At 48.2% G+C, this 11358-nt stretch overlaps 1 protein-coding gene across 4 annotated transcripts in view; it reads left to right on the top strand.

Annotated features, from left to right (window-relative positions):
• Positions 1-11358, top strand: part of LOC112267477 (tumor necrosis factor receptor superfamily member 19L-like) — a 50955-nt gene that overhangs the window by 24027 nt on the left and 15570 nt on the right. For all 4 annotated transcript variants that reach the window (XR_006078871.1, XR_006078870.1, XM_042297650.1 and 1 more), the window contains exons 2-3: positions 7057-7131; positions 7232-7324. Coding sequence is in view for 2 of the 4 variants with exons in the window: in XM_042297650.1 (XP_042153584.1) it covers positions 7090-7131; positions 7232-7324 (135 nt within the window). In the remaining 2 variants the exon portion in view is untranslated. The remainder of the gene's footprint in view (positions 1-7056; positions 7132-7231; positions 7325-11358) is intronic.

Genomic DNA, 11358 nt, shown 5'->3' with positions numbered 1-11358 from the left:
TGAAGTGTAGCTCAGTTGGTATAGCAACGGCAGGATAGTGTGTTTGATTCCCAGGACCACCCGAACATAAACTGTGTGTATCAATGACTCTAAGTCTCTTTGGATAAAAGCCTCTTAAATGGCATATTACTATTTCTTGTTTGGCGCTGTTTATTGTGTGTGTGTGTGTGCGTGTATGCGTGTGTGAGTGTGTGCGTGGTGTGTGCATGTAGGTGTGTGAGGGAACATGAGAGTGTGTGTTTGAGGTGTGTGTGTGTGTGGTGTATGGGAAGGTGGGAGTGTGAGTGCGTGTGTGCATGTACGTGTGTGTGTTTGTGTGTATATGCGTGTGTGTGTGTGTGGTGTGTGTGTGTGTGTTACATGTGTGTGTGTGTGTGTGTGTGTGTGTGTGTGGTGTGTGTGTGGGGTGGCAGGTAGCCGAGCAGTTAAGAGCTTAAGAGCCAGTAACCGAAAGGTTTACAGTAAAACTGACCTGTCTCTGCTATCAGCTCAGTAAACCCCTGTGTGTCTGACCTGTCTCTGCTATCAGCTCAGTATACCCTGTGTGTCTGACCTGTCTCTGCTATCAGCTCAGTATACCCCTGTGTGTCTGACCTGTCTCTGCTATCAGCTCAGTATACCCCGGTGTGTCTGACCTGCAAGTCTCTTTGTCTCTGCTATCAGCTCAGTATACCCCGGTGTGTCTGACCTGTCTCTGCTATCAGCTCAGTATACCCCGTGTGTTTGTCTGACCTGTCTCTGCTATCAGCTCAGTATACCCCGTGTGTCTGACCTGTCTCTGCTATCAGCTCAGTATACCCCTGTGTGTCTGACCTGTCTCTGCTATCAGCTCAGTATACCCCTGTGTGTCTGACCTGTCTCTGCTATCAGCTCAGTATACCCCTGTGTGTCTGACCTGTCTCTGCTATCAGCTCAGTATACCCCTGTGTGTCTAACCTGTCTCTGCTATCAGCTCAGTATACCCCTGTGTGTCTGACCTGTCTCTGCTATCAGCTCAGTATACCCCTGTGTGTCTGACCTGTCTCTGCTATCAGCTCAGTATACCCCTGTGTGTCTGACCTGTCTCTGCTATCAGCTCAGTATACCCCTGTGTGTCTGACCTGTCTCTGCTATCAGCTCAGTATACCCCGGTGTGTCTGACCTGTCTCTGCTATCAGCTCAGTATACCCCTGTGTGTCTGACCTGTCTCTGCTATCAGCTCAGTATATCTGACCTGTCTCTGCTATCAGCTCAGTATACCCCGTGTGTCTGACCTGTCTCTGCTATCAGCTCAGTATATCTGACCTGTCTCTGCTATCAGCTCAGTATACCCCTGTGTGTCTGACCTGTCTCTGCTATCAGCTCAGTATACCCCTGTGTGTCTGACCTGTCTCTGCTATCAGCTCAGTATACCCCTGTGTGTCTGACCTGTCTCTGCTATCAGCTCAGTATATCCCTGTGTGTCTGACCTGTCTCTGCTATCAGCTTAGTATACCCCTGTGTGTCTGACCTGTCTCTGCTATCAGCTTAGTAAACCCCTGTGTGTCTGACCTGTCTCTGCTATCAGCTTAGTAAACCCCTGTGTGTCTGACCTGTCTCTGCTATCAGCTTAGTAAACCCCTGTGTGTCTGACCTGTCTCTGCTATCAGCTTAGTAAACCCCTGTGTGTCTGACCTGTCTCTACTATCAGCTCAGTATACCCCTGTGCGTCTGACCTGTCTCTGCTATCAGCTCAGTATATCCCTGTCTCTGCTATCAGCTCAGTATACTCTGTGTCTGACCTGCTCTGCTATCAGCTCAGTATATCTGACCTGTCTCTGCTATCAGCTTAGTATACCCCTGTGTGTCTGACCTGTCTCTGCTATCAGCTCAGTATGTCTGACCTGTCTCTGCTATCAGCTTAGTAAACCCCTGTGTGTCTGACCTGTCTCTGCTATCAGCTCAGTAAATCTGACCTGTCTCTGCTATCAGCTTAGTAAATCCCTGTGTGTCTGACCTGTCTCTGCTATCAGCTCAGTAAACCCCTGTGTGTCTGACCTGTCTCTGCTATCAGCTTAGTAAACCCCTGTGTGTCTGACCTGTCTCTGCCCATGATCCTCTGTGTTCTGACCTGGCTGCTCTGCTCATCAGCTGTAAACCCCTGTGTGTCTGACCTGTCTCTGCTATCATCTTAGTAAACCCTGTGTGTCTGACCTGTCTCTACTATCCTGTATACCCCTGTGCGTCCCAAGATCCTCTATGTTCTACCTGGCTGCCTCAGTCAATGCTGTGACACCTGTGTCATGATCCTGGGTTGTCACTGTGATCCTGTTGACCAGTTGTCCCATGATCCTCTCTGTTCTACCTGGCTGCCTGTGGCTCACCAGTTGTCCCATGATCCTCTCTGTTCTACCTGGCTGCCTGTAGCTCACCTGCTGTCCCATGATCCTCTCTGTTCTACCTGGCTGCCTGTAGCTCACCAGTTGTCCCATGATCCTCTCTGTTCTACCTGGCTGCCTGTAGCTCACCTGCTGTTCCATGATCCTCTCTGTTCTACTTGGCCGCCTGTAGCTCACCAGTTGTCCCATGATCCTTACTGTTCTACCTGGCTGCCTGTGGCTCACCAGTTGTCCCATGATCCTCTCTGTTCTACCTGGCTGCCTGTAGCTCACCTGCTGTTCCATGATCCTCTCTGTTCTACCTGGCTGCCTGTAGCTCACCTGCTGTTCCATGATCCTCTCTGTTTTACCTGGCTGCCTGTAGCTCACCAGTTGACCCATGATCCTCTCTGTTCTACCTGGCTGCCTGTGGCTCACCAGTTGTCCCATGATCCTCTCTGTTCTACCTGGCTGCCTGTAGCTCACCTGCTGTTCCATGATCCTCTCTGTTTACCTGGCTGCCTGTAGCTCACCAGTTGTCCCATGATCCTCTCTGTTCTACCTGGCTGCCTGTAGCTCACCAGTTGTCCATGATCCTCTCTGTTCTACCTGGCTGCCTGTAGCTCACCAGTTGTCCCATGATCCTCTCTGTTCTACCTGGCTGCCTGTAGCTCACCTGTTGTCCCATGACCCTCTCTGTTCTACCTGGCTGCCTGTAGCTCACCAGTTGTCCCATGATCCTCTCTGTTCTACCTGGCTGCCTGTAGCTCACCTGTTGTCCCATGATCCTCTCTGTTCTACCTGGCTGCCTGAAGCTCACCAGTTGTCCCATGATCCTCTCTGTTCTACCTGGCTGCCTGTAGCTCTCCTGTTGTCCCATGATCCTCTCTGTTCTACCTGGCTGCCTGTAGCTCACCTTTTGTCAAATCAAATCAAATCAAATTTTATTTGTCACATACACATGGTTAGCAGATGTTAATGCGAGTGTAGCGAAATGCTTGTGCTTCTAGTTCCGACAATGCAGTAATAACGAGCAAGTAATCTAACTAACAATTCCAAAAAAACTACTGTCTTATACACAGTGTAAGGGGATAAAGAATATGTACATAAGGATATATGAATGAGTGATGGTACAGAGCAGCATAGGCAAGATACAGTAGATGATATTGAGTACAGTATATACATATGAGATAAGTATGTAAACCAAGTGGCATAGTTAAAGTGGCTAGTGATACATGTATTACATAAGGATGCAGTCGATGATATAGAGTACAGTATCAACGTATGCATATGAGATGAACAATGTAGGGTAAGTAACATTATATAAGGTAGCATTGTTTAAAGTGGCTAGTGATATATTTACATCATTTCCCATCAATTCCCATGATTAAAGTGGCTGGAGTAGAGTCAGTGTCATTGACAGTGTGTTGGCAGTAGCCACTCAATGTTAGTGGTGGCTGTTTAACAGTCTGATGGCCTTGAGATAGAAGCTGTTTTTCAGTCTCTCGGTCCCAGCTTTGATGCACCTGTACTGACCTCGCCTTCTGGATGACAGCGGGGTGAACAGGCAGTGGCTCGGGTGGTTGATGTCCTTGATGATCTTTATGGCCTTCCTGTAGCATCGGGTGGTGTAGGTGTCCTGGAGGGCAGGTAGTTTGCCCCCGGTGATGCGTTGTGCAGACCTCACTACCCTCTGGAGAGCCTTACGGTTGAGGGCGGTGCAGTTGCCATACCAGGCCGTGATACAGCCCGCCAGGATGCTCTCGATTGTGCATCTGTAGAAGTTTGTGAGTGCTTTTGGTGACAAGCCGAATTTCTTCAGCCTCCTGAGGTTGAAGAGGCGCTGCTGCGCCTTCCTCACGATGCTGTCTGTGTGAGTGGACCAATTCAGTTTGTCTGTGATGTGTATGCCGAGGAACTTAAAACTTGCTACCCTCTCCACTACTGTTCCATCGATGTGGATGGGGGGTGTTCCCTCTGCTGTTTCCTGAAGTCCACAATCATCTCCTTAGTTTTGTTGACGTTGAGTGTGAGGTTATTTTCCTGACACCACACTCCGAGGGCCCTCACCTCCTCCCTGTAGGCCGTCTCGTCGTTGTTGGTAATCAAGCCTACCACTGTTGTGTCGTCCGCAAACTTGATGATTGAGTTGGAGCGTGCATGGCCACGCAGTCGTGGGTGAACAGGGAGTACAGGAGAGGGCTCAGAACGCACCCTTGTGGGGCCCCAGTGTTGAGGATCAGCGGGGAGGAGATGTTGTTGCCTACCCTCACCACCTGGGGGCGGCCCGTCAGGAAGTCCAGTACCCAGTTGCACAGGGCGGGGTCGAGACCCAGGGTCTCGAGCTTGATGACGAGCTTGGAGGGTACTATGGTGTTGAATGCCGAGCTGTAGTCGATGAACAGCATTCTCACATAGGTATTCCTCTTGTCCAGATGGGTTAGGGCAGTGTGCAGTGTGGTTGAGATTGCATCGTCTGTGGACCTATTTGGGCGGTAAGCAGATTGGAGTGGGTCAAGGGTGTCAGGTAGGGTGGAGGTGATATGGTCCTTGACTAGTCTCTCAAAGCACTTCATGATGACGGATGTGAGTGCTACGGGCGGTAGTCGTTTAGCTCAGTTACCTTAGCTTTCTTGGGAACAGGAACAATGGTGGCCCTCTTGAAGCATGTGGGAACAGCAGACTGGTATAGGGATTGATTGAATATGTCCGTAAACACACCGGCCAGCTGGTCTGCGCATGCTCTGAGGGCGCGGCTGGGGATGCCGTCTGGGCCTGCAGCCTTGCGAGGGTTAACACGTTTAAATGTCTTACTCACTTCGGCTGCAGTGAAGGAGAGACCGCATGTTTCCGTTGCAGGCCGTGTCAGTGGCACTGTATTGTCCTCAAAGCGGGCAAAAAGTTATTTAGTCTGCCTGGGAGCAAGACATCCTGGTCCGTGACTGGGCTGGGTTTCTTCCTGTAGTCCGTGATTGACTGTAGACCCTGCCACATGCCTCTTGTGTCTGAGCCGTTGAATTGAGATTCTACTTTGTCTCTGTACTGGCGCTTAGCTTGTTTGATAGCCTTGCGGAGGGAATAGCTGCACTGTTTGTATTCAGTCATGTTACCAGACACCTTGCCCTGATTAAAAGCAGTGGTTCGTGCCTTCAGTTTCACACGAATGCTGCCATCAATCCACGGTTTCTGGTTAGGGAATGTTTTAATCGTTGCTATGGGAATGACATCTTCAACGCACGTTCTAATGAACTCGCACACCGTATCAGCGTATTCGTCAATGTTGTTGTCTGACGCAATACGAAACATCTCCCAGTCCACGTGATGGAAGCAGTCTTGGAGTGTGGAGTCAGCTTGGTCGGACCAGCGTTGGACAGACCTCAGCGTGGGAGCTTCTTGTTTTAGTTTCTGTCTGTAGGCAGGGATCAACAAAATGGAGTCGTGGTCAGCTTTTCCGAAAGGGGGCGGGGCAGGGCCTTATATGCGTCGCGGAAGTTAGAGTAACAATGATCCAGGGTCTTTCCACCCCTGGTTGCGCAATCGATATGCTGATAAAATTTAGGGAGTCTTGTTTTCAGATTAGCCTTGTTAAAATCCCCAGCTACAATGAATGCAGCCTCCGGATAAATCGTTTCCAGTTTGCAGAGAGTTAAATAAAGTTCGTTCAGAGCCATCGATGTGTCTGCTTGGGGGGATATATACGGCTGTGATTATAATCGAAGAGAATTCTCTTGGTAGATAATGCGGTCTACATTTGATTGTGAGGAATTCTAAATCAGGTGAACAGAAGGATTTGAGTTCCTGTATGTTTCTTTCATCACACCATGTCACGTTGGCCATAAGACATACGCCCCCGCCCGTCTTCTTACCAGAAAGATGTTTGTTTCTGTCGGCGCGATGCGTGGAGAAACCCGTTGGCTGCACCACCTCGGATAGCGTCTCTCCAGTTAGCCATGTTTCCGTGAAGCAGAGAACGTTACAGTCTCTGATGTCCCTCTGGAATGCTACCCTTGCTCGGATTTCATCAACCTTGTTGTCAAGAGACTGTACATTGGCAAGAAGAATGCTAGGGAGTGGTGCACGATGTGCCCGTCTCCGGAGTCTGACCAGAAGACCGCTTCGTTTCCCTCTTTTTCTGAGTCGTTTTTTTTTTTTTGGTCGCTGCAAGTGATCCACTCGGTTACACTGGTTGTAAGGCAGAACACAGGATCCGCATCGCGAAAAACATATTCTTGGTCGTACTGATGGTGAGTTGACGCTGATCTTATATTCAGTAGTTCTTCTCGGCTGTATGTAATGAAACCTAAGATGACCTGGGGTACTAGTGTAAGAAATAACACGTAAAAAAACAAAAAACTGCATAGTTTCCTAGGAACGCGAAGCGAGGCGGCCATCTCTGTCGGCGCCGGAAGTATACTAGCCCCATAATCCTCTCTGTTCTACCTGGCTGCCTGTGGCTCACCAGTTGTCCCATGATCCTCTCTGTTCTACCTGGCTGCCTGTAGCTTACCAGTTGTCCCATGATCCTCTCTGTTCTACCTGGCTGCCTGTAGCTCTCCTGTTGTCCCATGATCCTCTCTGTTCTGCCTGTAGCTCACCTGTTGTCCCATGATCCTCTCTGTTCTACCTGGCTGCCTGTAGCTCACCAGTTGTCCCATGATCCTCTCTGTTCTACCTGGCTGCCTGTAGCTCACCAGTTGTCCCATGATCCTCTCTGTTCTAGGTCATATGTTCAGAGAAGAATACCTGGAAGAAGATGAGGAACCACCTTTGCTGCTCAGCTCTTGTCCTTCTCACGGTACGTTTCTTTGTGTGTGTGTGTGTGTGTGGTGTATATGTGAGAGAGACGTGTGTGTGTGTCTCATTATTTGTGTCACTGATCTGAGTGTGTATTCCAGGTGTTTGGCACTGGAGGGACTGTAGCCGTGCAGTGTCCCTGGGGGGAGGGGTGTGTGTGTCTGGAGTGCCCCAGTGGCCAAGAGCCAATCAAGGTAGGACAGAAGCTCCCTAACTCACCTCTCATTACCCAGTCATCCTAATTCATCTCTCATTACCCTGTCATCCTAATTCACCTCTCATTACCCTGTCATCCTAACTCACCTCTCATTACCCTGTCATCCTAACTCACCTCTCATTACCCTGTCATCCTAATTAATCTCTCATTACCCTGTCATCCTAACTCACCTCTCATTACCCTGTCATCCTAACTCACCTCTCATTACCCTGTCATCCTAACTCACCTCTCATTACCCAGTCATCCTAATTCACCTCTCATTACCCTGTCATCCTAACTCACCTCTCATTACCCTGTCATCCTAATTCACCTCTCATTACCCTGTCATCCTAACTCACCTCTCATTACCCAGTCATCCTAACTCACCTCTCATTACCCAGTCATCCTAACTCACCTCTCATTACCCTGTCATCCTAACTCACCTCTCATTACCCTGTCATCCTAATTCACCTCTCATTACCCTGTCATCCTAATTCACCTCTCATTACCCTGTCATCCTAATTCACCTCTCATTACCTGTCATCCTAATTCACCTCTCATTACCCTGTCATCCTAATTCACCTCTTATTACCCTGTCATCCTAATTCACCTCTCATTACCCTGTCATCCTAACTCACCTCTCATTACCCTGTCATCCTAACTCACCTCTCATTACCCAGTCATCCTAATTCACCTCTCATTACCCAGTCATCCTAACTCAGCTCTCATTACCCTGTCATCCTAACTCACCTCTCATTACCCTGTCATCCTAACTCACCTCTCATTACCCTGTCATCCTAACTCACCTCTCATTACCCTGTCATCCTAATTCACCTCTCATTACCCTGTCATCCTAACTCACCTCTCATTACCCTGTCATCCTAACTCACCTCTCATTACCCTGTCATCCTAATTAATCTCTCATTACCCTGTCATCCTAACTCACCTCTCATTACCCTGTCATCCTAACTCACCTCTCATTACCCTGTCATCCTAACTCACCTCTCATTACCCAGTCATCCTAACTCACCTCTCATTACCCAGTCATCCTAACTCACCTCTCATTACCCTGTCATCCTAACTCACCTCTCATTACCCTGTCATCCTAACTCACCTCTCATTACCCTGTCATCCTAACTCACCTCTCATTACCCAGTCATCCTAACTCACCTCTCATTACCCTGTCATCCTAACTCACCTCTCATTACCCTGTCATCCTAACTCACCTCTCATTACCCTGTCATCCTAACTCACCTCTCATTACCCTGTCATCCTAACTCACCTCTCATTACCCAGTCATCCTAACTCACCTCTCATTACCCAGTCATCCTAACTCACCTCTCATTACCCAGTCATCCTAACTCACCTCTCATTTCCCTGTCACCCTAACTCACCTCTCATTACCCTGTCATCCTAACTCACCTCTCATTACCCTGTCATCCTAACTCACCTCTCATTAAATCAAATCAAATGTATTTATATAGCCCTTCATACATCAGCTGATATCTCAAAGTGCTGTACAGAATCCCAGCCTAAAACCCCAAACAGCAAGCAATGCAGGTGTAGAAGCACGGTGGCTAGGAAAAACTCCCTAGAAAGGCCAAAACCTATGAAGAAACCTAGAGAGGATCCAGGCTATGAGGGGTGGCCAGTCCTCTTCTGGCTGTGCCGGGTGGAGATTATAACAGAACATGGCCAAGATGTTCAAATGTTCATAAATGACCAGCTGGGTCAAATAATAATAATCACAGTAGTTGTCGAGGGTGCAACAAGTCGGCACCTCAGGAGTAAATGTCAGTTGGCTTTTCATAGCCGATCATTGAGAGTATCTCTACCACTCCTGCTGTCTCTAGAGAGTTGAAAACAGCAGGTCTGAGACAGGTAGCACGTCCGGTGAACAGGTCAGAGTTCCATAGCCGCAGGCAGAACAGTTGAAACTGGAGCAGCAGCACGGCCAGGTGGACTGGGGACAGCAAGGAGTCATCATGCCAGGTAGTCCTGAGGCATGGTCCTAGGGCTCAGGTCCTCCGAGAGAATGAGAGAAAGAGAGAATTAGAGAGAGCATACTTAAATTCACACAGGACACCGGATAAGAGAGGAGAAATACTCCAGATATAACAAACTGACCCTAGCCCCCTGACACAAACTACTGCAGCATAAATACTGGAGGCTGAGACGGGAGGGGTCAGGATACACTGTGGCCCCATCCGATGTTACCCCCAGACAGGGCCAAACAGGCAGGATGTAACCCCACCCACTTTGCTAAAGCACAGCCCCCACACAACTAGAGGGATATCTTCAACCACCAACTTACCATCCTGAGACAAGGCCGAGTATAGCCCACAAAGATCTCCGCCATGGCACAACCCGGGGGGCCAACCCAGACAAGCAGATCACGTCAGTGACTCAACCCACTCAAGTGACACACCCCTCCTAGGGACGGCATGGAAGAGCACCAGTAAGCCAGTGACTCAGCCCCGGTAATAGGGTTAGAGGCAGAGAATCCCAGTGGAGAGAGGGGAACCGGTCAGGCAGAGACAGCAAGGGCGGTTTATTGCTTCAGAGCCTTTCCGTTCACCTTCACACTCCTGGGCCAGACTACACTCAATCATATGACCCACTGAAGAGATGAGTCTTCATTAAAGACTTAAAGGTTGAGACCGAGTTTGCATCTCTGACATGGGTAGGCAGACCGTTCCATAAAAATGGAGCTCTATAGGAGAAAGCCCTGCCTCCAGCTGTTTGCTTAGAAATTCTAGGGACAATTAGGAGGCCTGCGTCTTGTGACCGTAGCGTACATGTAGGTATGTACGGCATGACCAAATTGGAAAGATAGGTAGGAGCAAGCCCATGTAATGCTTTGTAGGTTAGCAGTAAAACCTTGAAATCAGCCCTGGCCTTAACAGAATGCCAGTGTAGGGAGGCTAGCACTGGGGTAATATGATCAAATATTTTGGTTCTAGTCAGGATTCTAGCAGCCATATTTAGCACTAACTGAAGTTTATTTAGTGCTTTATCCGGGTAGCCGGAAAGTAGAAGTAACAAAAGCATGGATTAATTTTTCTGCATCATTTTTGGACAGAAAGTTTCTGATTTTTGCAATGTTACATAGATGGAAAAAAGCTGTCCTTGAAACAGTCTTGATATGTTCGTCAAAAGAGAGATCAGGGTCCAGAGTAATGCTGAGGTCCTTCACAGTTTTATTTGAGACGACTGTACAACCATCAAGATTAATTGTCAGATTCAACAGAAGATCTATTTGTTTCTTGGGACATAGAACAAGCATCTCTGTTTTGTTCGAGTTTAAAAGTAGAAAGTTTGCAGCCATCCACTTCCTAACAGTGGGGCAAAAAAGTATTTAGTCAGCCACCAATTGTGCATGTTCTCCCACTTAAAAAGATGAGAGAGGCCTGTAATTTTCATCATAGGTACACTTCAACTATGACAGACAAAATGAGGAAAAAAAATCCAGAAAATCACATTGTAGGATTTTTAATTAATTTATTTGCAAATTATGGTGGAAAATAAGTATTTGGTCACCTACAAACAAGCAAGATTTCTGGCTCTCACAGACCTGTAACTTCTTCTTTAAGAGGCTCCTCTGTCCTCCACTCGTTACCTGTATTAATGGCACCTGTTTGAACTTGTTATCAGTATAAAAGACACCTGTCCACAACCTCAAACAGTCACACTCCAAACTCCACTATGGCCAAGACCAAAGAGCTGTCAAAGGACACCAGAAACAAAATTGTAGACCTGCACCAGACTGGGAAGACTGAATCTGCAATAGGTAAGCAGCTTGGTTTGAAGAAATCAACTGTGGGAGCAATTATTAGGAAATGGAAGACATACAAGACCACTCATGATCTCCCTCGATCTGGGGCTCCACACAAGATCTCACCCCGTGGGGTCAAAATGATCACAAGAACGGTGAGCAAAAATCCCAGAACCACACGGGGGGACCTAGTGAATGACCTGCAGAGAGCTGGGACCAAAGTAACAAAGCCTACCATCAGTAACACACTACGCCGC

This window comes from Oncorhynchus tshawytscha, linkage group LG14 (assembly GCF_018296145.1).
Source record: "Oncorhynchus tshawytscha isolate Ot180627B linkage group LG14, Otsh_v2.0, whole genome shotgun sequence".
Taxonomy (NCBI): Eukaryota; Metazoa; Chordata; class Actinopteri; order Salmoniformes; family Salmonidae; genus Oncorhynchus; species Oncorhynchus tshawytscha.
Note: the sequence above shows the minus strand (reverse complement) of the source record. Positions and strands in the feature narration are given on the sequence as shown.